The sequence below is a fragment of the Schistosoma mansoni genome, chromosome 7 (assembly GCF_000237925.1).
Source record: "Schistosoma mansoni strain Puerto Rico chromosome 7, complete genome".
NCBI lineage: Eukaryota > Metazoa > Platyhelminthes > Trematoda > Strigeidida > Schistosomatidae > Schistosoma > Schistosoma mansoni.
Window position 1 is genome coordinate 8,945,865 of NC_031501.1, and position 27,697 is coordinate 8,973,561.

At 38.1% G+C, this 27,697-nt stretch overlaps 1 protein-coding gene across 1 annotated transcript; it reads right to left on the reverse strand.

The window, feature by feature from the left end:
• Positions 1-2,683: 2,683 nt before the first annotated feature.
• Positions 2,684-25,492, reverse strand: Smp_139340 (putative rab; the record flags this gene model as incomplete). Its single annotated transcript, XM_018798783.1, has 6 exons — positions 2,684-3,744; positions 5,038-5,281; positions 8,739-8,966; positions 12,752-12,944; positions 16,159-16,276; positions 25,088-25,492. The coding sequence occupies 5 exons, from the start codon at positions 25,490-25,492 to the stop codon at positions 5,101-5,103; spliced, it is 1,125 nt and encodes a 374-aa protein (XP_018653691.1). The 3' UTR covers positions 2,684-3,744; positions 5,038-5,100.
• Between the last annotated feature and the right edge of the window lie 2,205 nt (positions 25,493-27,697).

Here is a 27,697-nt window from a genome sequence, read left to right on the forward strand (position 1 = left end):
AAGTTACAAGAGATATTAGATGATCAATGAATTTCGAGTCAATAGGATTAGTGTATAAGAAACGATATCCAAAAAATTTTGGGTTAATGTATAGTATCTTGAGTGATTCAACATCAAAATGGAAAAGAAGTTGGATACTCTCTAGTCTCTTTGTTTTGCTAGCTGATATCAGTCAGTTAGTCAGATACAACGTAGGACCAGGTACATATATGCGTCGGTCCAAGTTGCCATACCTCGTTAGCACAACAAGATCAACACCGAATTCATTAGTTTAATGATGGTAATATATGAAAGAAAGATTTTATATAAGGATATAGTACAGGAAGGAAGAAAGATATGAAGCAATTTCAATCTCAAGGTTTAAGGAAAGATAAAGAGTGTATACACCTGCGCCACTGTGATTGATTCTGAGCCATGTCACCTAGAATCTCCAATCACTGATTACGGTAGTCACGCGGACCTCAACCAGGTAGTCTGCATCTACCAACATGACTCAAACTAGAAGTTAGTGAATTCAAGGACTGATGCCACGTTTTGGTTTGGCCGCCCCTAACTCTCTTCCAACCATCCCCAATACTAGTCAGCATAGAACGTCGTGGTAATCGGTGTTCAGGCATACGTAACACGTGGCCCAACCATCTCAGTCGATGAAGATTCATGACCTCATCAACTGATTTACCATCATTCCCTAATACTCTGCGTCTAACCTCACTATTTCTTACCCGGTTATCCCAGCAGATGCGAGCAATATTTCTAAGGCATCTGTGGTCAAATACTAGTAACCTACGAGTATCTTCTACTCTTAATGGCCATGTTTCGCAGCCGTAAAGTAGAACAGAGCGAACTGCTGCGCAGTATACTCGTCCCTTAATTGATAGACGGATATCTCGTCTTCGCCATAGGTGACGTAAGTTGGTAAAAGCCAAACGAGATTTTTGAGTCCGTGCTAAGATTTCGTCAGACACCAACCCATCAGGGCTTACCAAACTTCCAAGATAAGTGAAGTTGTCGACGCGTTCGACTACTTCGCTCCCTATCCTTAGTTCAGGTGTTAACGCAGGCCAGTCCTAGAGTACGTCAGGAAAGCTGTTCTCAGAGATTTGCTTCCATAAACCGAATTTGTTTCATAAAGAGATAATAATAATAGTAAGCTTGGGTATATATGAATGTTACTATATGTGAACTAAAATAACGATATATTATAGCAGAATTAAGCACATGTTCTCTGATTACGTGTAATAGGTAACCACTATTTGTAAAATCTTTTAATTGGTATTCTAAAAAATTCAACTTAGGCATCATTTTTAATATTATGCGCTTCATTTCTCGTTGATTTTGTTTACAAGCTAAAGATGGAGAAGTAGTGAATCTTCATTGACTGAGATATCTGAGTAATATTGGCTGGAATAGATTTGCTTTGGAAGAAAAATGGGGGGGAGGCGAGCAAACCAAAACATGATACTGCCATATGAATTCATTGAGTATCAATCTTGTTTATCTTATTAGATGCTTATTATCTGGTTATGATAATCGTAATCAATGTTTTGAAACCTTAGGTAAAATTATTAAAAATTGATTACAGTAGCGTAGATACATCCAATCATTATTTTCTCCTGAAGATTTTGAGAATCAAAACCACTTCAAAACTTGCATGCTATGAATTCACTTCATCTTTTTAAAGCATATTCACTAATTTCCAGCTTTTTCTTAATAAGATTAGATTTCATATAGTTGAAATCATGAATCAATCGAAGCTAGACCACCATGGAAAACCTGGAAGCACTGAATGGCCGTTTCGCCCTATTGTGGGACTCCTCAGCAGTGAGCATCCACAATCCTGCCTCACGAGATCCGAACCCAGGATCTACTAGTCTCGCGCCAGAGTACTTTTAACTGATAGACTAATGAGCCGGCATCCAATAAGATTAGATACTACTAGCATTATTTAGAATACTTCTCTATTCATCTTATCAATCATATCTCGTTGTGTTGATATTATGTGAAAACTATTGCGACCTAATGAAGATACTCAATCGCTTGAACTGTTGTAGATGAAGCGAAGTTGTACCTTAGTGATTAAAATCTCAGTAATTTAATCGTTAGACCACTTAACTGTAAACAAGAATAATTCATTTCAGCAAGTACTAACATTTAGCATGTTCATACAAAAGAAATAATGACTATGGTCTACAAAATATAAGCCTCCAAATGCCATGGTACGACCGAGAGTGGGGGGAGTCTGGTCTCGCTCTCGAAATGCTCTGACATGGTCTCGCGTATATAGCCTCTGACAGGGAATTCCTACTCACTGCCTTCTCGTGGCATTACTGTTGTTTACGAAATTGAAAGGATGAAAAGTGAATGATCGACACGGGCTTTAACCCGGTTGGTGGATATGGAGGATTCACCCAGTTGAGTTGGAAAACCCTGAGGGGACAAATGGCGTATGAATCAATCGTTGGTCACCGGCTACTATGGGACTGTATCTCCTCACGATGCTCCACTGCCTTATGGATTAGATCTTTAGGTCAAAGACTCCGGTTGTGGACCCCTAATAAAACCACCTGTTTCGGTCTGGGTACCCGGGTAGTATCACAGCATTGGAAAAAATAAAACAGATCTTAGTTTCTAAACAAAAACACAACAATTACAACTGAACTAGCCAACACGAAAAGAAGCCAAGACATACACACCCAATATATTTATATATATTACAGTCGAAATATTAGCATGAGAAAAGCCAAAACAAAACAAAACAAGAAGAAAGCACACAAAAAAAGCAAATCATCAATTAATTACTAATATTGGGAATCAATTATAGTTGTCAAGTATTGAATAACACACAGCACAAACATAAAGGAGGAGGGGTACCGAAGAACCAGGAGGAAAGCAAAAAGGAAAAAAACAAGACAAAAAAGGAAACCAAGTGAAAACATTTCCAATAGCAAAGTGAATAATTTTCAATTAAGTAGAAAAATATACATCACATATGATAATCACGATAACAATCATAAAGTTATTTAAGTAGTATTAGTAGCAGTAGTAGGTAAACAAAAATACGAAAGACAAAATACATTCGATGTAACACAAATACTTGAAAATGGAATGTTTATTGAGATATTTTCACTGAGATTCATATAATGTATGGAATGAATGAAGCAAAGCAAAGATACTTGTGATATACACTAACGACATTGAGTAAACATACATATCACATATACAACAGGGAAAAGTCCTGCGACAAAAATACATTACATGAGCACAGAGTTGATATTCTTGTATCGTGATTTTACAGGACATGGTTATGCTCTCTCTCTGTCTGTTTTTTCTTGGTCACGTACATAAACAAATGTCATGGTATAATAGAGGTCAATGTTCTAGAAATGTTTATTGGTAGAGTAGTCGTACAATATAAACGAAAGAGGTAATTTGACCACAACACACACACACAAACAAACACATACAGAATTATGGTTACCATAAATTGGATAATAACACATCGAATGGATACCCTCTCTTTCTCCATCCTCCGAATCACAATCATTAATAGGAACAGAGTAAAGCAATTAAAAGTATGTTGTTGGCACAATTAGGCTATAGTTGATCAGTTAGTTCATCTTCACAAACATGGGGAGATAGCACAGCGTACACACATATACATAGAGAATACAACACAACAGGATAACAAGATGTTGACAGGACAAGTTTATGCAGTAGAAATTGATGCAACAGAAATAGTACAATCTGAAATGAAGATATAGGAAAAAAAGTGAGAAATACACATTGTACGCAAGTAATACAATGATAATGATGATGATGGTGTGAAATGTACTCTAGAATACAAAATAAAACTATTCATAATACCTAAAATATCTGATAAGAATTCTTGAATAATATCAGCTGAAGCTTCTGTTTAACAAAGAAGTGCCAAAATATCAATGCAAAGCATAAAATTTGTCTGAGGTGAGATACTGTCCCGTTGCTCAAACAGAAGTACATGATTTTCTTACGAAGCTACTCCCTGAATGCTTGATCTACAGATATAATCCAACAAAGCAATGAAGTGAAGTTAAGAGATGCAGTCCCGTGGTACCCCGTGACTAAGGATAGGTTTATATACCATTTACTTCCTTAGGATCTTAGAGCCAATGTTCACCACTGGTTAGCAATCAGAGTTTTCAAACATCTTCATAACCATCAACTTTTTAAAGCTCTCCAGGTATGTTGGATTCTTGTTAATTACAGAATAGATCAGAAGGGGTTTGTGGAGAATTTAGTATTTTCATAGTTGAAATCATGAGTCAATTGAAGCTAGACCATCATGGAAAACCTGGACGGTCGTTTCGTCCTATTATGGGACTCATCAGCAGTGTGCATCCACGATCCCGCACTCGCGAGACTCGAACCCAGGATCTACCAGTCTCGCGCTGGAGCACTTAACCGATAGACCACTGAGCCGGTCGACATCCAACAGTGTTAATGTCTAACTTCAACCAATCCACGATTGTGAGCAACCGTTCACCAATTGTCTTTAGTGAACTGATATCTCTACAACAGACTTGGTTGAACTCTACTGGTCACTCATGATTTCAACTATGAAAATACTAAATTCTCCCCAAAACCCCTTCTGGTCTATAATCATATGCTCATTAGTGACTGACTTCAAGAGATATTTCCTGGAATTCTAGTGAAAAGCAGTGACCAGTGGAGTTGAATCGGATCTGTTGTGAGATAGTAACTCACTGAACACAGTGGTGGACGGTTGCTCGATTTCGTGGATTGGTTGAAGTTAGACACTAACACTGTTGAATGCTGGCTCAGTGGTGTAGAGATTAAGCGCTCGCGCGCGAGACTGATAGGTCCTGGGTTTGAATTCCGCATGCGGGATAGTGGATGCTCACTGCTGAGTCCCATAATAGGACGAAAAAGCCGTCCAGTGTTTTCAGGTTTTCCATAGTGGTCTAGCTTCAAATGACTCATGATTTCAACTATGAAAATTATAGAATAGTCAAGATAAAAATCATTAGTTCCACTTACTTGAAATCATATAGAACATGATGATAAGTCATCATCAAAATCCATTCAAATAAACATAAATTATTAACAATTACAATTTGATTTAGTAGTAGGTTTTTTCAAATTTGCTGTACCTTCTGTATTACCATGGATACGTGCTTTAGTTACTGAGGCTTCAATTCTTGTCATTACTAAATCTAATAAACGATCCACAGCATCATTAACTTGATAACCAGTTGCTGCACTTGTTTCAATATAAGGTACACTTAATAAATAAAGAAATAAATGGATATGAAAGTTAATTTTATTAGTAACTAGATCAAAATTAAACATGATAACTGTTAAAGTCATTTGTCCATGAAATGTTCATTCATTTAGATATCTCCAAGAAAATTTAGAAACAGATACAATACTGTCTTTTCCTATTTAGTAGATGAGTTGTCAATCAGTCACGACGTAAAACTTCGTACATCAGTTCGAGTTGCTATACCACATTAGTACATTGATTAGTTGTAGTCAACAGGAAATTATAAACCTAGGTTTTCTGCTAGTTAGCACATGTCAGTAAGATATATCTTGAATTATCAGTCAGTCAGTCAGCTACAACGTATGACCAAGCACATATATGCATTGGTCCAAGTTGTCATACCTCGTTAGCACAACAAGATGAACATCGGATTCATAGAAATAGTTAATTTAGTGGTGGTAGTATATAAAAGATAGATTGTATATAAGGATATAGTATAGGAAGGAAGGACGTTATGAAGCAATTTTAATCTTAAGGTTTAGGGGAAGATAAAGAGTGTATACACCTATGCCATCACGCAGACCCCAACCAGGTAGTCTGCATCTGGAATTATCAGGGAAACAATGCATCCTCATGAGATTTGAACCTATATTACTTAGTTTCATAGGCGAAGATTTTACTAATGAACTATTCTGGTCATAACTAACCCCTTGTAAAACTGAGATATTTATATTGATTGATCACTAAATAATGACCAATATCATATTCGTCTAGTCGTGATCGGAATCTATAGATCAACAGCTGCAGTATTTTTTTCCTGATCTGGATTGTGTTAGAAAGAGGCAAGGAAAATAAATTATGAGACTACATAAGTTATTTTTGAGTAAACCAAGTTGTATATGTTTTTATGATGGTTTATGATGTATTCTATACATAACCCTAATTATAAGTTAGTTTTTGACTTCACCAGTTGTTATTATCCCTTCTACTGTTTATAAAGCATGATCAGTAAACTATGAATGTACTAGTTAGCGTCATGTTAAAAATCCTCCGGAGCTATGTACGTTTTTCTGCTTCACTATACGCAGTGTGCAGTGTTCTGTGATATTTTATGTATATAATCACTGACAGACAGCACCAAAAGGTAATTCAAACTAAATAAAGCAGAGATGATAAATTGAACTTGTGACTCAGAGATTGAGAGTAAAACGCCTATAACCATTAACAAAGCAAGCCGAATTAATTCAGCAAACAAACATTTATTTGAAAGAAAGAATCAAACAGGAAAATCTATTTTTGAAATGATGAAGTAATGGAATTTCTTCGAAGATTAAAATAAAACGCACCTTTAAAAGACAGAAGAACTGTAAGACAACATTAGTTCATCAAGCCACTATTCACTGTTATTTTGAGTAGGTGTGAATGGCCCCCCCAAATGCCCTGGTACGGCCGAGAGTGGGGAGAGTCCGTTCTCCCTCTCCAAATGCTCTCATATGGTCACGCGAATATACAGCCTCTGTCAGGGAAGTACTACTCACTGCCTTCTTACAGCATTACTGTTGTTTACGAAATTGAAAGGACAGAAAGCGAATGTCCGGCGCTTTACCCGGGTTGGTGGACACGGAAAGTCCATCTAGGGGAGTTGGAAAACCCTCATTACAAACTAATGGTGTACATGGGCTGACTCCAGTATTCTGAAGGAACAAATGGCGTATGAATCAATCGTTGGTCACCGGCTACCATGAGACTGCATCTCCTTACGATCCTCCACTGCCTTGTGGACTAGACCTTCAGGTCAAAGGCTCCGGGTGTGGCTCCCTAAGAAAACCACCTGCTTCAGTCTGGGCACCTGGGCAGTATCACAGCCCTCACACAAACCAAATGAGATTTGTGAGGCGCATATTTATCTGGTGCTTCCTTGTACCAATATTTATGTGTTGAAATAATAATAATAAGGTGTAAATGACGACGTCGAGGTTTGATTAGACCTTATGAATAAAATAGTTGAAGACTAAGTGATACAGCTAAGAATTCATCTTTATGTCGACGTCATCTAGCCCACCCTTTTTATATGAATCGTTTGTGATTATTGTTTTATTTCTCCGAGGTTCTACTGCGTTCTTGATTCTTACCCCCGACACCCTTATCTGATGAATTGTTCGACTAGTGTAAGTTACACACATATACACGGTAGGTTCTAAGGAAAATAACCTTTAATTCACACAAACTATGTGAAATGTGACGACAGTTCCTTATTTAAATACCAGACATTAGCAAATACTCTTAGTCAAGCCTTAAAATTCATGAGGAAAAGCATAATAAGACCTACAGCTTGATCGATACTAAAATAACTTTAGAATTCGCAGTGAAACGACTGCTAATTACTAACAACAGTTAAGTAGCTCCATTAAATAACAACAAAATCAAATACGGGACACAATAGAGTAAAAACTAATGACTAATTCCTAAGAAACAAATTTTGCAGACTACCAATACTACTGTTATGTCCTGCCGATAAGACACTACAGAATAGTAAACATTGATCAAATTTGTTACTACATATGAGCATATGAATAACGGATTCATAGATTGTTGCTTACAAAATATGTTTATTAATTATTAAGGTCAATGTCAGATGATAAAATAAGATAAACACTAAGGCGATGAGCTAGTCCGTCTTAGTTTCCAACACTGCTCTATCTACTTCAGTGTGAACAATCGAACAATATAACAAGTCTTCTTATATACACCAAAAAATGTAGCTCAGCTTCAAATGCCTACAGTTTGTGCTTGGTAACATGATTTGTATTCATTCAAAAGTGAAATACAGGCTAGATATAAACACGTCCACAGAGTATATGCAACCACCGAGAGATTTAATCTTAACTATGATTCTACATATTGATCACAGATGTCTATATAGCATTGTTTGCGTATATTGGGATCACTGCTTTATTTACCTACGTTTTAGCTGGCCAGGCAGTATTGTAGTGAGCGAAGACTTCAGTGGAGGAAACCAATTGATTGTTTCATAAAAACTTACACAGAGCCTTGGTAAAATGTGAAAACCATACATTCGATACATTATTTGTACATCCTCTTTCAGTTGTCCCTTACATTCTTCATGATTCTTCCAATTATGTTGTTATCTCAATTGCTCTGTTTCCCTTCCTGTTCTCCGTAATTCAATCTTCTTTTGGCAGGCATTTCACTTCCAATTGATGCCATATACTACTAACATCTGTCAGCATAAGTAGTATACACCACAGTATCCCTAAACCTCATACAAAAAAACCTATAACCTAAACCCCAAGACATAGACCTGTACTGGGTAAATAAGTAAATTAGAATGGATTACAGGCTGTTTAACACAGAAGTGATCGAACAGTCACAGCAATTCTTTTACGTACAATTATAAAGTTTTGAGAACAGCAATTTTTTTTTGAAAAAATAAAAAATATTCAACATCACTAACTTGAGATCACAAGCCATTGCTTTAGCAGCGGACATGGATACTTGACGTTCAGAGGTTAGATCAAATTTATTCCCAACAAGAACTACATCTGGACGATCACAATAAGCATTATCACATAATAAATTCATCCAAGCATGACAATTTTTAAAACTATTCTCATTGGTCAAATCGAATACCAATAAAAATCCCATTGCATCACGTAAAAACACAGTGCATAAACTTCGATAACTGTAATTATAACACAGGATTTTTAAAAAAATGTTTTGATTAACGACTGGAATTTTATTGAAAAATATAACAGAAATGAATTACATTAGTACCACTGATATCAACTGCAAAAACCAGAGTATAGTGGACATTTTTTATCCTAGCTATGTGGTCAGTTAGCGCAGTGTACACCCAAGACCCCAGGGTGATAATAAACCCGATACCATAAGATCCCACTCTAAATACTATACTATCGAACCACTAGGTTAGTATTGAATGAATTAAATTTTCACTCACACACTTCATGTATCTTGGGAGTCTCATCAATCCTCATGGATTGATATCTGACCAAATCTCAGCACAGATTCAGAAGGCTTAATTGAATTTTGTCAATTTGTGGGGTGGACAAGATATCTATCCGTCGACTAAAGGATAAGCACATTTTTCAACTGCACGTTCTACTTTATCTTGAGGGTGTAAAATATGGCTTTTAAGAATAGAGAATATTTGTAGGCTACTAGTGTTGGATCACAGGTGTGTTCGAAGCATTGCTAGTGTATTTTGGGACAACTGAGTAAAAAATGACCATGTTAGGAATAGAGTACTAGGTAAGGATAGCAAATCTTTATCAATTGAGGTGGTTGGTATAAGTGCTACATATGCCCAACCACTACTTCCCCCGATGGTCGATGTTGTCTCATATTGTTACCACCTCTGCTACTTCAAGATATGACCTGACAATTTTATCTCTCTGTGCTAATGGAGTACAGCAACTTGATCCGATGTACACTTGCAGCAGGTCATACATTGTGACTGATACATGTGAGTAATAAACGTCCAGTAGACAAGTTTGCAACTTACTATTTTTAAGTGATTGATCATCATAGCATTCTAATTTCTATCAGCTTTAGATAAACAGCAACATCAATTAATTTGGCCTAACGATAAAAGTACACTGGTAGCCTTGATCGGATCAATCAGAATTAAGATAGCACACCTTGTAACTTTTTATGTGAAACTGAAATCGCAGTGATAGATGGTAGGTTAATATGAACCAAGTGGAAATTGTCAATATTCGGTCTCGAAAATGTTTGATATTGATAAGAATAATTACCTACTGATACTACCTCCACTACTCTGGGATATTCTCTGAAAGATTTGATCTTCCTGTGATAATACGGCATGGCAACTTGGACCGATGTACATGCGCACCAGATTCTGCGTTGCGTATGACTGATTGCATAATCCTCAATCAATCTGTTATGTAGTACGATCTTTATCTAATGAATTATTTCACTTTTTAGTTGATTGACTTTATAGGTCGTGAACAAAACAACTGTGCAGTGACTTTTACTAGTTTTCTTTTGGTGATTCTTCAGCTAATAGCCCCCAAATTCCCTGGTACGGCTGAGAGTGGAGAATCCGTTCTCCCTCTCCAAATGCTCTCACATGGCCACGCGTATATAGCCTCTATCAGCGAAGTCCTTCTCACAGCATTACTGTTGTTTACGAAATTGAGAGGACGAAAAGCCAATGTCCGGAGCTTTAACCGGGTTGGTGGACACGGAAAGTTCACCTAGGGGAATCGGTAAACCCTCATTACAAACCAATGGTGTACATGGGCTCCAGTATCCTGAAGGAACAAATGGTGTATGAATCAATCGTTGGTCACCAGCTACCATGGGATTGCATCTCCCCACGATGCTCCACTACCTTGTGGATCAGACCTTTAGGTCAAAGGCTCCGGGTGTAGCCTCCTAAGAAAACCACCTGCTTCAGTTTGGGCACCTGGGCAGTATCATAGCCCTCACACAAATCAAATGAGATTTGTGTGGCGCATATGTATCTGGTGCTCCTTTGTGCCAATATTCATGTGTTTAAATAAATAAATAAATAAAAACTAGTTTTCTCTTAGGGATTCTTCAGCTGATAACATTTTATGTTGCGAATCAGTGCTAGACCGTACAAAATATCTACCAAGTTACCTTTTCTTAAAGCCGCAACAACGTTACTTAATGGGTTTTGTGTCTAAAATGTACAATAATTTACTGTTCTTAAATGAGCATAGTTGGCTGAATAAATGAAACTCAGAAACTAGATAAAGATGCATACACGGTATAAGTCACACTTTTTATATGAGGGTAAATAATACAATATAAATACTCAAAGTGAGTAGGTGAAACAGGGTTTAAATGAGCAAACCATTGGCCGAGAAATCAAATGCCTAAGCCCCTAATCCACTGCTCTGTAGTGCACAGTTCTCAAAGGTGAAGATTCGCAGCTCCAGTAGATGATTTTGGTGGGCTTTCGCTCTCCGAGCTGAATGGTTTGGTCGTAGAGCCTCTACTGTTCTTCTGAACAATTGAAAGAAACACTACATTAGACGAAGCGGACTCTCTCTTCCTCTTCGCCTGCATGAAAATCAACTAGCAGTCAAACCCCATGATATATCTTCGCTCATATCAATCCGTGTGGACAATTGTAGACATGCATTCGACTGGGAAAATGTTGAAATACTAAAAGGACCAAAGGATTTTAGAAGCTTGGCACTCGGGTCAATCACTAATCAAAAAACACATCAAAATCGAATGAAGAAGTTCCAGTGATGGAAATTTTCTTTTCGATGATATTATTTTCCGAAGCTGTACAATCGTATTTACAGGTAATTTTTTGCATGTGGTCTATGTCAAAATCGATCTGATTTTTCAAAAAATCGGAAAAATCATGGACAAATATGGGATTAAGAATCATATCGAATGGAGATACAAACAGAATAAAGATGCAAACAATGACAAGTTAAAGGCTAACAATAACCGACCAAGGTCGACGAGACAAGCTGTGTCATATGTAGAGAATTTTGAATGCTTCACTTTTACCTGAGGTTTATGCTGATGTTGTGCAAGAGAACAATAAAAGCTTCACGATTAAACCATCCACTTCAGAGAACAAAACCACCGAGATCGTTCTCAATAGTAAATGCAACACTGTTCTTAATAGTTCTATGAGCTGTAAAATGTGAAACTGTAAATAAATGTTTCATTTTTTGGTTCCAACTACGTCCAAATTCAAATTTGTTTTCTTTCCTTAAAGTACATAACTGGATTAATACTACATAATGAAGTATTTTGAAAAAGCCGAAACGAAGTGCCACAGCTAACAAGCAACTCACATGCTTATATTTTAAATTATTCACATAGAAAGACTGTTTCAGTATTCGCATTCGGTGGTAGCATTCACCTTTCAACCAGTCAGTGACTCAGGATCATCGTGCATTATTTGCCAACGCCGGGACTGGTTGGAAAAAGCGAAGGGGTGGTCAGTGTATGACATGGTGTCGTGGTATGAAAGAAAGTTGTACAGGACTGGTTTCTGTTGGTTCTTCACGACTCCCTGGTTAGGGTCCTAGAAATGGTGCAACAAAGTGGCTAGAGACGTTATGATATAACTCAGAATAAAAGCCAGTGGTGATCCTGCTGTAACTTTCTTCGATAAAAAATGAACGTAACTCCTTTAACTGAAAGAAATCTTCCTGATTGTATTTTTGTTAACTGAACTGCCTCTCCCATTATTGTTACTGTTTCACTATCGTACACTAATTTCTGTTTGTCTCTCTTTTTCTTACACACACCTTACATTCTCTATCTCTTCACATTTTCATTGTTATTGTGTGGCGCATATGTATTTAGTGTCCCTTTGTACCAATATTTATGTTCAAATAAATAAATAAATTCGCATAGAAGGTAAACTCATTGGTCCATGATATAGTATAAAGAGCCTTCATCCGTAGTCAAATCTAAAACACTTACCGTTCTTGTCCAGCCGTATCCCATAACTGTAAATGCAAGCGTTGTTTAGGTCCTAAAAGACCTTCAGAATCACGACTTTCCCGAACTAAACGTTTTTGACGAAAATCTACACCAACAGTTGTTGTAAATCGTGGATTGAAAATATTATCAGTATACTGATATAATAAGCTTGTTTTCCCAACATTGCTATCTCCTGTTTTGAACAAAGCAAAGTAAGAACACGTACAATAAGTTACACTATTTATTACTAACATACCAAGCACACGTTTATGTACTCAGCTTGAAGCTGTTATAAGGACTTATACAACTGCATTGTTTATTTATTTAAACACATAAATATTGGTACAAGGAAGCACCAGATAAATATGCGCCACACAAATCTCATTTGGTTTGTGTGAGGGCTGTGATACTGCCCAGGTGCCCAGACTGAAGCAGGTGGTTTTCTTAGGGGGCCACACCCGGAGCCTTTGACCTAAAGGTCTAGTCCACAAGGCAGTGGAGGATCGTAAGGAGATGCAGTCCCATGGTAGCCGGTGACCAATAGTTGGTTCATACGCCATTCGTTCCTTCAGGATACTGGAGCCCATGTGCACCATTGGTTTGGAATCAGGGTTTTCCAACTCCCCTAGATGGACTTTCCGTGTCCACTAACCCGGTTAAAGCGCCGGATATTCGCTTTTCGTCCTCTCACTTTTGTGAACAACACCCTCGCCACGAGAAGGCAGTAAGACTTCCCTGGCAGATGCTATATATTCGCGTGACCATATGAGAGCATTTGGAGAGGGAGAACGGACTCTCCCCACTCTCGGCCGTACCAGGGCATTTGGGGGCTGCATTGTTATCTAAACCGAAGCAGGTTGACACGAGGTTTCAACCTCCAAACTTATGAAAGTCGAGTCTAACAACTAATAAGCTATTACTCCGTATGACAAACTACCCATTTAGTCGAGAAAATAAGACAACTCACTGGCATATATATATATATATATATATATATATATATATATATATATATATATACGTGATAGACTTCAGACAAAAAACCAGTAGTTACGAATTAACTCAATACTACAAAACGTGTCACTATATTATCGGGTTGTTGCTTACAGATAAAGATATGGGAAAAAGATGGCGTTTAGGATTTGAATCTTGAACTTATGACTAGGTCATATACTTTGACAAAGACTCGTCTGAACACTTGCTCCAATCTGATATAAACTTCAGGAAGTCTAACAGATTTTGTCAAAACGAGTTCGTTTGTCAAGCTTTTACTTAAAGGTGCTACTCTTACACAGACCTACAAAATTTAATAATACAGTTCATTACTAAAACTTAGTCAACTAGAGGGTTTCAAAAACAACTTAAACCACCCTTTGAAGTGTTTAGTTCAGGATTTTGAAATTGGACTGAAACTGTGTCACACATGACCTGACAAGAGAAACACAATCAATGTTGGCATATGGTTAGATTGGAGAGATCTAGAGAGGACTGAAACCAACATGTAATCACTTTACGAAGTCACTAACCATTTATGTGAGCCCTGTTGAGAAGCGCGAACTTTCAGGTGTTCAAATTATTTCCTGTGCATTTTTGGAATGGTACTTTAAATCGACCTGCGAACTAACAATTTCCCGGTTAATAAAAGGCTAAATGGACAATGCCCACTGTTGATCTAAATACCCTGATCCTACGATAAAAAGTAAGGCTGTTTGACTACGCTGGAAGATGTGTGGAGTGAAAAAAGGAAACAAATAAAACCGAAAATTCTATCTATTGGTCAGAAACATTTAGGTGATATTCCGTTTCAAAAGCAGAGAACAGCTTCACCACACTCACTTATCATCCTGAAAACGACTGACGAATATTCAGTAACATAGTTTTAATATTACAAGACTACTAGTGACGATTACATAAATCAAGTCAGAATGGTCAAGTTTCGCCAAAAATAGCTATTTATGACTTAAGAAACGTTTTTCTTTTACAAGACTTCCATGGCTTTTCATAATCCCAATCACGAATGGTGACCAGTCAGATATTACAAAACTGAAACAGTGAATACTAAGTGGTGGAATATGGGAGACCTACGACACCACAATCGTCCACAAATCCCCCACATGTACTGAGACAAATAATGGCTCCATTTCCAACGGAGCCCGAAGTTAGGCACAACAAGCTGTCGATTACTAGCCAGTTAGGTACGCAATGTACACGGAGATACTACCCTTAAAATATACCAGTTGTAAACCAATCTCTTCGGAAAAACGTATTACGCCATAACTTATCTGTCGACTTTAGTAAGTGCCAATAACCCGAGAATCAGAAACACTAGACAATCCTAACTGCAGTATTTAGAAATAAGAACTATCCTTTAACCGGTACAACATTAATATGACCTGTATGGTCTTAATCGACTGACCTTGCAGCATGTTTGTGTCCCTATCAATTACTGTGCTATACACGTTATTGTTGTACACCTAAGGTTTTAAAGAGTTATCGAATTATTAAACAGGTTGTAGAAACATGTACAGTAGACAGTAACCTAATAACTTCACGCTTTACGGGATTCTTAGCTCACCCTTTGACAGTAAAAAAAACTTTTCTGTTGGGCAGTAAGAAATCGGATCACTCAGAGTTTGTTTAAATTATACCATCAAGTGACATAAACAGGACTGGAAGAAATCGCCTTTACATAAGGTTCCACAACTTAAGTGGTCATCCAGAAAGTACAGATATGAAAAGGCACTAGTCTACTCCTTAGTAAAATCACCAACACGAAATTCGTAAAACATTGATATAGGGTGTTGGTTGTAGTCATGCAGAATGGGTGACAAGAACTGAGGATAAAAAATCTTATTTTGTAGACAAAAATCTCGATTATTTCAGAAACAAACCTGTGTAATCTAAGGAATTTGAAATCTTCATAAATGATAACAATGGAGTGATACAATTTGGATGGTTAAGTAGTAAGGATATTATATGTCATCAAAAGATTAATGTAACACTATAGGTTTGACGTCTAAACAAGTACAGTTAAGATTCACTCAAAATTATGGGAATTACGTGACCCTAAGATATCAAAAGTGGACCCATGAAACGATTCCAACGAATCAGTAGCCCATTTGTATGATTGTGTCAGTTATAATGCTGATAAAATTATTTGAGTTATTGGCTGGTCGTAGGAAAACTTTGACAACACCAAATGAACTTCGTTAACTAATACATGACCAACCAATATTCAAATCGAAGATGCAATTTGGTCATTGCTTTACCTACTTGTATATCATGAAATTTTCAGCAAGATGTAACTAGGTATAAAATTTCATAGTATAAGGTTTTCATATATTATATTTAATATTCTTAACATAGTAGAGTAGCCTCACAATGCTGAACTAAATCCATAAACTTACCAAGGGCTAAAAGTTTAATCAAATAATCATATTCATCATCTGGAGCCGCAGACGAATTGTGAAACAGAGAATCACCCATATGTAAATAAGCAGAATCCGAAAATCCGCCCAGCGCCAACTTTAGGTGGTAACGAGAAGTAGTAACTCAAACAATTCGAACTACAATATTTAATATCATTATGATGAGCTAATGTCTATCAACTAATTCCTTTGCGCCCATGTCTTTGTGTTGAGGTATGATTACAAGTATTTCGTAGCATCTACTGATGTTAGTCTAGTTACTCTACTGCACTGGTTCCAATGAATTCGTCAGTTATTTTCATGTTCGCTTTTTTAGTATAAATAAACAATTTTATCCCAGGACAGTTGGATTGTAGAGGCCATCATCTATGACACTAGTTGGTAGTTAACTGTTTGACTTTGATATAAAAATTGTGAAATTATAATGCAGTGAAGTGGATATGCGAGATAGTTCGAATAGATTTGATTTGTAATTAGTTTTTGCTATTATTTGCACTCATTCCGTGAAATCTCAAATTTCGTACAATTAACGGTATTGACTGTAAAAGTTTTGTTCAAAAACATGTGATCTTTGTTCTTCCATTCCGTTTTCGAATATCCCGTTGCATGACACATCAATTATCGCTCACAAATACACTGCTGCACATGTACGCTTCTTGCTCTCAATTATCCGCTGTTACCATAGCGAGACTCTGTTGCATTTGCTGTCTGTGTTTACAGATCACAGTGATATCCTCATTACATGCTTTCTCTGGGTGTACATCTTAGATTATCGTACTTATAGTTAGGCTTACCTACTACTCATATTTGTGGGTTATAAGAACAAAAACACTCAACCAAGCTTACTTCCGACAATTTAAGTAACGTTCAGTATATTTTTCTTGTGTGTATAATTTATATTTGATAAATTAACACAGTAATTTTCTCTCGTGATGACTTCGTCACTATTTTGGGGAATGATGTTTTTTGGTTCACCACAATAATGTAGTGAGTCTGACGTTTATTTTGTTTACTAAACTGTTTATTTTACCATACTCGTAAGCTTCTTCATATAATGTATTCTTTTGATGATATTATTGATTCTGGGGATCCTCTCCAAAACGCCTTCACTGAATTACCTCATTTGTCTGAAGCCAAAGTAACGACAGTCAATGCCATCTCGGGATTCAGACTTCCTGAATATAGGATAATCAATCCAAGGATATGGTTTGCCTACATAGAAGCCTTTTTCATGGCTTCAGGAATTCGGTCACATTCAACAAAATATGCACATGTGGTAGGCTCTCCACCTGTCGAAATCTTTGGTTTAATCGATCAAGCGCCGACGCATGATCCGTGAGATAAAGTGAAGTCAGAAGTTATACAAGGAACACTGACGTCTAATGAAAAAAGATTGCAGAAACTATTAACAGCGTGCGATTCGGAGGATAGGAAAACTTCACAACTCTTGATTCATATGAAGCAATTAACCGTTCTATATAAATTAGGTGTTATGTCGAAGCAAAAGTGGCTACTACGTTTACTTCATAATGTTAGACAGATTCCCAGCACATCAGGCAAATCAACTACACTGGAGGACCTGGCAGATATGGGAGTTAAAATTACGGAAATGTACCCTGATGGTCATAACTTGAACATTGTACAAGCTGATGTCAGAGTGGATACCAATTGCATGACCACATTTCAATAGAAGTTAGCTGATTTATCTAGTAAGATGGCGGTATTACAAGCAACCGTATCCACTGTCCACGCAAGGCGAGCAAGATCGGTTTTAAAAAAGTCGTTTTTGAGACAGCATTTCAAATCACCTAAACGAATACCGGAAGTTTATCGGCACAGTCGAAAATATGGCGTAAAGTTGCGGTAATGCACAAGACAGTGCACATTTACAACGACAATAGTGAAAATCAGGGAAATAGGCCTGGCAGAAAGTGATGATGGTGACTGTTTACGGCCGAAAAGCAAGCTGTCTCTTCCATATCAGGAGTTACATTTCGAGCTCGAACGTTTAGTCTACGCAGGAGCAAAAACCAGTATAATCCCCCTAGAATCCTCACAACGGCGAAACAATTCAAGCACTTACTGGTGGAAATGAGTAAAGAGACATTGAATGGCAAGAACACTTGAAGTCAAGAAACCTAGCTCTTTTCGAGTGAAGTGAAGTGCAGATTATCCTTCGGCTTTCATCCTCCACAGTTGTAGCTGGCATTTTAAGTAAATCAGGTCACATCACATTGAGCTGTTAGAAATGAGATGCCTATACTTCTGGAATGAGAAAAAGGAATTATTTGAAGCTACTCAAGAGTGAGTTGTAAACTGTTTTGTGACCACTCCATTATTATCATTAGATTTTTTTCAAAGATACCTCTTCATAGCTTTACGTCATCTGTATCTATATGTACCAAGATCCATGAAAAACAATAGAAGGTTCTGAATGGTTTTACGTTGTACCAGGACATTGGCGTCCTCTAGATTGAATAGACGTAATTAACTGTTGAGTAAAGCTTTTAATCATAAGAGTTGTTCATCAACGTACAAAAGAGTGTGTCTTTGTGAACAACACCATAGCTGGTGAAATTGCGCTCACCACTGTTTCAAATGAACCCCTGAATTCCAGAAATAGTGCTTGCACGGACACTTTCTAATTACCGACCCTATAACTGTGGTTACTGGCTTACAGCACGGTTTTCTTTCATGTGCGTAATAAACATAAACATAGCCATGCCTTGTGTAACTCTTTTTATTCGAAAATAGGTTATTATTACTGAATATGGGGGAGTTACAATCCATCACAGTTCGCTCCACACTGTCTGACTGTTTCCAAATGACAGGTGAAGTGTCACAAGACTTAATCCCAGGTTACCTTATCCTCTTATCGTTTATTAACGACTTATCTGGCGTCCTAGATCATAAAGCCCTGTCATGCTTAAATGATCTTAAGACCATGAATGGGACAGTAAATCTAACTGCTGCCTTCTCTTCTCAAGACGACTTGGGTAGGATATATGACTCGACCAGAAGAAACCCTTCGTCACTTAAAACTAAAGAATGCAGAATATAAATGGCAAATAGTGGTGAAGATCCATCCAGTTTCATACTTCCCTGGAGATTTCGATATCACAATGTAGGAAGGAAAGGGACTGTAGACCGCATTTTTTGAAATTCGACATGTCTCTTTTTACAGCCATTCTGTGACCAACAAAACATATTCTGTCCTCGGGTTTCCTTCCATAATAGTAGATAGCCAGGCCTCTAAATCACTTAAAGCTATTCTCTTCACTTAAGTCATCATCTAAGAAGGGACGCTCAAGGTATATTCCCTTAATTCAAGAAGAGTACTGCTCACGTGGAACATGTTCAAAGACATCTGCTTTTCTCCTCTGGAACTGTAAATTTGCAATCTTTGTAGTATGAAAGTAGTTGACTAAGGTTGTCATCATGATATATTTTATCGACCATAATCCTCTGTACTTTTAAAGATAACCAATAGATTATATCTAGGAGGATATTTCGTGCCTTAAGGTAACCCTCGTGCTATTGATAGAAGAAACCAGAGAAATAGTGAATAGGTCTTTATTTCGATCTTCGCGCAGTCACAGTGGAGCGTGGGATTATCTGTTCAGACAAACAAAGGCTCTCAACATTCAATATAAGATAATAGGGAATATAACACTTACAAAAAGTAAGGAAGTGAATGAATACTTGAACAATACTGTTTTAGCATATGCTTGGTTGTTTGGGGTCAACTCTTAACCAACCAACCTGAGCTGTTACATTAGCTTCCCCCTAGAATCGACTTCCGTAGGAACGTCGGTTCGATTAACCTATCTATCGAAAACACCTTAGTTCTATTTCTCATCCCAAGGCGAAATTATCAACTCGCTCACTGTTTGACTTACAATCAGTTACGACTAACGCTTTCAACGATAGTCCATGGATGTCTCTTCATTTACTAGCTTGTCATCTTATTTTGTAGCATGTGATCTTTTCTACAACTATCGCTGACGGTTTGCTGCGTGCTTTCAAAAGAGGGTGTGAGAATGTGGAATAAGAATATCTGAGGAAGTGCCGCGAGCGGGCTACCCAACACCATGTTGGTGAGGTACGATTTTTCCATGCTCAGACCGGCTATCAGGTGTTTACTCACCTGCCTCTTGAGTCGCCCTCAAGTAAAAGGTAAAGAAGAGTCTACTTCAAAGGTAATGGTGAAAATCAAGCAAACCTGAAGAACTGCTCCACTGCCTGCATAAAATAATAAGATACAAAATGGAAATACATAAATGCAATTGATAATTGTTCGGTTCATGTAAGTGCTTGGCCTCCAGAACGGATTGGTATTCTGGAAGGAAATAAACATAGTGTAGATATATTGTGCACGAAGAACCATGAAAACAACAACAAAAAAATACTATTTTGTAATGCATATATGTAAAAGGGTGAACTTGCTAGAAGTTGGACTCTCTAACAAATTCGATCAAATGCATGACCTTGAGCCAGTGATGACCGCCTTTTACAACTAGGTGCGTAACCAAGGGTGCATCAGAGTAATCCACAAAACGGAAACGAATATACGATTAAGAAGCAAAAAAAATTGTGTGGAGTATGCGGATCAAGTACAGTTGTGTCAAATACCCTTTTCTGGTTTGATTTAGGTATGCATGATATATTGAAGCAATATTTCGTCAATTCATCCAAGTAACGAATTGGTTTGCACCTCAGAAGTGTGTAAGTCCTATTACTCATTAGTATTATGAATGATTAGTCGATAAAAGGAAAAATTGCAGTCATTTCCCCGTGGTTTGATGTGGTCTAATGGCTAGGCACACGGTCCAGCATTCAGGAGGACAGAGGTTCGAGTGCGTGGGGCCTGCGTTTTTGTTCACCAAAACCCCCTTCAATATGACGTTTGTTGGCCATAAGTTGCTCAGATATGAGAGAAAGATAACAAGAGGACGGATTGATATGTCAAAGTGCCATATTGGAACAGTACAAGTTCTTTGTTTGTATTAATAATAATACTATAGAAAAATGTATGCAGATATATAAGAAGTACAACCAACATAGTTAATTAGCCAGAAAAAGAAATTATAAAACTCGCCTGGGTTGCTTTTTGAATTCGTTGTATTTGCCAGTGTTAGTTGTATGAGTTTGATTAAAATCCTCAGCCATCGTTTCGGAATACCTAGCTTATGTGTCCAGTATTTTAAAAAAAATATTTAACATAACACTTATATATCCAAGGTAAAAGGTCTGGGGAGTTGTATGTGAGGCGGAATGAGGAAAAAAAATTATTTTTAAGTAGATGCAGGGTCTGATTAGCTACGTGGTTAGATTTTATCCTGCAGCCGAAACTGTCAACATCCTTGACTGACTAATCGGATGTGCCCAGCGAACCGTTTTAGTCATTTGTAAAGATTTATCATCTTTACATTTCGATTCCGTAATGGATTTGTCAGTTAAACGATCTAACAACACGTATGGTGGTTCATGATCTAGATAAGCCGGCTTTAGCCTATCAATACTTACTGTGTCGATGTTTCCATGTTTTTCTATCACGAAATATTTAGATTTTCTTGAGATGACTTTGAAAGGACCTTCAAATGGAGGACTGAGTGGTGCTTTTATTTTGTCACATCTTATCCAGACGTGCGTGCAATTGCTTAGGTCTTTAGGTATATATACGGCGCGCGATTGTTCACGAGTATTAATCGGCTTAAGTTTAGACATGTGGTCCCGTAGTTGATCTACATAATTTTCTAAATTAAGTTTTTGACTGTTAGTATTAGGGTTAATAAATTCACCTGGTAGTCTCAGAGTTGTTCCGAAAACCAGTTCCGCAGCTGAACACTGTGCGTCAGTTTTGACAGATGTTCGTATTCTCAACATAACTAACGGTAGGAATTCTGTCCACTGATTGGGGTTTGAGTGAGATATAAGGGCGGTTTTTAGCTGACGGTGAAAACGTTCTACCATCCCATTAGCCTGAGGATGATATGCAGTGCAGCGTATCCTATTGGAGCCTAGAAGTTTAGCCAAGTTATTAAATAGTTCGGATTCGAATTGCGCTCCTCTATCCGTCGTTATTGTTATGGGTGTACCAAAAATGGTTACCCAGTTCTGCATGAAAACTTTGGCTACTGTTTCCGCTGTGATGTCCGTTATCGGGATGGCTATAGGGAATCTGGTAAATCGATCTATGCTTGTAAAAAGATAATTAAAACCGTTTGAACGTGGTAAAGGACCTACCAAGTCGATATGCACACGGGCAAAACATGCATCTGGTTGCGAGAAAACACCTATGGGTGAATTTGTGTGACGATTTATCTTTGATTGTTGACATGCTGAACACTCTCTAACCCATTTGTGTACATCCTTCTGTAAATTCGGCCATATATATCTGGCATTGATTAGTTTTGTTGAAGCTTTTGCGCCAGGATGAGACAAAGAATGAAAGTTATTATATATCAACTTTCGCATACTTTTGGGAACGAAAGGTCGCGGCACTGCCTTGGTCGTGTCACAGTAGATTAGAATACCATCGACGGGTGATGGGAACTGTTTTAAATTAAGACTTGAATTGTTTGTTTTAAGCAGGTTTTGTAATTCTAGATCCTGCTCTTGTTCGTTTCTCAACGTCTCGAAGTTTACTGTAGACTGCTGTAGCACGTTTATTTCTAGCCTAGATAAAGCATCTGCCGCCTGATTGTCCTGACCTTTGACGTGTCGGATATCGCTTGTGAACTGTGATATATAGTCAAGGTGTCGGACTTCTCGAGGTGAGTATTTATCAGCTCTCGCTTTCAGTGTATTCGTTAGTGGTTTGTGATCCGCAAAGACTATAAATTCCCTGCCTTCTAACATGTGTCGGAAGTGTTTAATGGTTAGGTAGATTGCAAGAAGTTCTCGCCCGAAGGTAGAATACCTTGTCTCTGCTGGAGCGAGTCTTTTTAGGAAGAAAGCAATTGGTTTCCAGGCGTTTTTAACCAGTTGGTTAAGGGTACCGCCTACTGCTTTATCTGAAACATCCACCATCAAAGCAAGTGGGGAAAGAGAATTCGGATACATCAACGTAGTTGCTTGAGCTAATTTATCTTTAAGCTGTTTAATAGCTTCGACAGCGTCAGAAGACAGTTTGAATTCTTTTGGTTTTCCTTTTAGTGAATCTGTCAAAGGTTGCATTAATTGTGCACAACCTGGTATGAATCTGCGATAAAAGTTAATTAGACCTAGAAAACTTCTCAGTTGTGTTAGAGAACTAGGTATGGGGTATTGTTTAATGGTGTCTACTTCTTTTTTGATCGGTTTAATCCCTTCTGGGCTTATTGTGTGACCGAGAAATTCTAAAGTTTGAACACCGAAAACACACTTACTTTGATGTATGTTTATTCCATGTTCATCCAGTCTTTTTAACACTGTTTTTACATGCTGTTCGTGTGATTGCAAATCGGGGCTGGCAATTAACAAGTCGTCTATATACCCCTGAGCAAACGGCATATCTCGAAGTAGATTGTCTATGAATCTTTGAAATGTCTGTGCCGCATTTCTCAGGCCGAATGGCATGCGTACAAACTCGAATAAGCCAAAGGGTGTTGTATTAGCTGTCTTGGGGATATCTTCATCAGCCACTGGGATATTGTGATATGCCCTGACTAAGTCAATTTTAGTGAATATGTTCATACCCTGTAAACCGTTCGTGAAATCTTGGATATGCGGTATTGGGTACCTATCTGGTACGGCTTGACGGTTGAGGGCTCTGTAATCCCCGCACGGTCGCCAGTCACCTTCATTTTTCTTTGGGACCATATGCAAAGGGGATGCCCTTTGACTATCAGAGGGACGGATAATACCCAGTTGTAGCATATAATCAAACTCGGCCCTAGCGATTTTGAGCTTATCTGGTGCTAGTCTCCTGGGTTTTGCAAAAACCGGTGCACCTTCGGTTTTGATAGTGTGACTTACTTTTAGTTTGTCTTTAGAAGGCTGTGGGTTTGGTTTAGTTAAGTTTGGAAATTCCGCGAGTATATCTTGGAATTTCGCTGTTGTTACTGAAGGAGTTTGAATCAAGTTAAGAGAGCTGATGTGACTTTCTTTGCCTTTTGTGTAATACGAAGTTTCTTTTAGTGTTAATCGCCGTTTCTTGGTGTCAACTAGAAATTCGTATCTCTCTAGAAAGTCCATCCCCAGTATTGCCAGATCTAAGTCGGCTACCGTGAAAACCCAAGGGAATTGCCTCCTGAACCCCAAATCTAGGGTTAAGTTTTTCTGCCCAAATGTCGCAATTTTAGTTTTATTTGCAGCTTGAAGCGTAATTGATGATGTTTCTCGACTAATCTCAGTTTTATTTTGAGGGATGATGCTAAGAGCAGCGCCAGTATCCACCAAGAAATTCAAGCCAGAGTTTCTGTCTCTAACATAAAACAAGCGACTGTTTAGGCGCCCCTCCTCAGTCGTCGCGACCTGGGGAGGGGTTACTCGTTTCCCGCTGTCTTAGAATTATGCTTAGGCCAGGCGCATGGTTGCATGCACTTGGTTGAGTTGACACCAAACTTCCAGTGGTACCAACAAAACTGCCCAGGTTGTCTGGACATTTGTGACCTGTTTTGTGACTTGGATCGTGGTCGTTGTGGTGACCTGCTCCTGTTTCTATGACCCATTTGCATTCTGGTGACAGCCTCAGTGAGACTCTTAACACTCGCAATGAGTCCTTCTATGACGGGGTCTTTTGCTGATTCTACTTTTTGTGTGTGATTTATTGTGCCTGGTCCAGTTGGAGGACCTCTCTCCATTATTCTATCGGCTATGCGCGCTAAATGAGATAATGAGGTTTCAGGATCTTGTGCATCCAAACAGTGTTGGACGTAGCATGGGAGAGCTTGTATCCATCCTTGTTTAGGACTGCTTCACCCACTGTGTTATCACCCATTAACACTTGGAGGTGACGCAAAAACTGTGACGGCGACCGATCACCTAGTGTTTCACCTTGAAAAAGTCTTTGGATTCTTTGACTATCTGATAATGATAAACGGTTCATTATCTCTCGTCTTAAGATGGTGTATGGTTGTGGTGATGGTGGATCTAAAATCAAGTCACGGACTTCTTTGGCGACTGAAGGAGGAAGGATAGAACACAAGTCTCTATAGCGAATCCCTTCAGATTTGATATTGTGTCTCGTGAAATAATGCTCTAGTTGAGCAAACCACAACTCAGGATCACTACGATCAAATTCTGGAAGTCGGGATTTCGTAGTCATAACAGTGTCTATCTCCACTGGTGACAAATCCTCCAGATTATGGGTTTCTATTGAGTCTGACATGAGGTATGTGACAAATATAGCAATAAAGTTAGCACGAAAAATGGTTACTATAACACGAATAACTTAAGATAATACGGAATAAACTAGTTATATACTCAACTTAGTTTACGGATAATCAGGTCTACTTTTACGATTAAGTAAAAAAAATTAATAACAGAAATGAGGTTAAATTTGTGTTCGAAAAGGGCTCACCACTTTCGTGCCTTAAGGTAACCCTCGTGCTATTGATAGAAGAAACCAGAGAAATAGTGAATAGGTCTTTATTTCGATCTTCGCGCAGTCACAGTGGAGCGTGGGATTATCTGTTCAGACAAACAAAGGCTCTCAACATTCAATATAAGATAATAGGGAATATAACACTTACAAAAAGTAAGGAAGTGAATGAATACTTGAACAATACTGTTTTAGCATATGCTTGGTTGTTTGGGGTCAACTCTTAACCAACCAACCTGAGCTGTTACAGATATCCACCCAGGACAAAACACAAATGAGCTCATAAGAAGTTTGTTTAGGGCTTTCGCCAATAAAATCATTAAATTGTGGGACTTCATCAGGAACGATGGTAACATCTCTTGCCGTCTTACAAAATTCGTACCTCTTCTCATTCAGAAATTCCCTCCTAATACGCGGGAGCAGATCCTAAAGAACGAACAGTTAACTGATCCTAGCTCAAAGTGTTGGGGTGGAATGATGAACCAATAACCGACAGCTACAAACATCTCCAACACTGGTAGTGAAAAAGAAAAACAGGTGACTGTTAGTAGAAATAGAAGCCACGAGAAAGCTACCGCTCCAAAAGCATGAATGAAAGGACGCCAAACAAAGTTCTCCCATCCCCTCTAATGTTTCAGTGTCAGATGACAGTTTATTGGAAAGTTGAGCAGATTTTGATGGGCAGAAGTTGGGAAAAGAAAGCATCTCGATTTGCATGGTGAAAATCTCGGTAAAATTGTGCCGATTACACAGATGTGAAACTTCAAGAAACGCCAAGGATTTATTGGTATGGTTCTAAACCACACTATCTTTGAAGCTAAACATATATTTACTGAGAAGACTTACATTTCATATATAACGCCTAGAGAAAGTCAAACACTGTGAACGCTGGAACAAAATCATGATGGCATGGCTTGGCCATACTTGCGTGGTCATTATGTAACTTACTTCTTTTCATATTAAATCTATTATTCTATCTTCAGCCCAAATATGTTATTCAGATATAACAAACATCATATTACTGATTATCACCATAGGACGTCAGTGTAGATAATGATGTGACTTCCACGTAAGATCTTATAGATAGGTGTTCACATCACTACTAATCTACAATTTTGGGATTAGGTATATTATTCTGGTAGCCAAGATGAATGTATCAATATTGAACTATTCCATGATTCTATAGCCTCACTACTATCATACCCGGCTTTTGATCAGGTACTTCTAGCCTCAGACTTCAATACTTCAGCTTTTCGAGAGCTAGTCAGCAGGTTTTCGAGAATACAGGTGGTCATGTAGTCCTTATGTAATGTGTAACATTTTTGGTTACTTATGGAGATTTCAGCTGAGTTGGGCATACCTCGGGGTACTTATTGAATATTTGTTGGCAGTATGGATCGATCATGTACCTTACGGTGACGGGGTATAGTCTACAACCTGAAAATAATTTGCACAAACAGATGAACCAGTATTTCCATCTAATGACCTCCGTTTGCGCGTGCCGATGAGTAAGTTATGATGTTGCAGCAGGTCTATATCAATGAATGGAATAGAAACATCTGGAACAACGAAAATCCGGTGGAAGGGTTTGCGTAAATCCACCTTAAGATAGATGTACCGTTTACCATATGTGGCGATAGGTTTTCCGTTCGCCGCCTGTAAGTTGAAAACTGCTTCGTGCAGTCGGTCACTGGAATTCTCTGAAAGAACGCCAACTTCTGCGCCAGTATCAACGCTGTAGTGAACTTTCGTCATCATATCAGTGATGTTTAACGGACGGTTATGTTCACCGGCCACAGTTGCCGTTAATGCATGACGGCTAGGAAGTTTCCCAAGGTGTTTCTCGTATCAGTCTGTTTGGAGCTCGTAAAATTGCAGGCTTTTTGTAATCTCGAGATTTGCCGTGCTGATTATGATACTAACACCCATTAGAGTTATCTGACCCTCGCAATCTAAATACAGGTCGTTCTCGTGAAGTTCACCTTTAAAGAG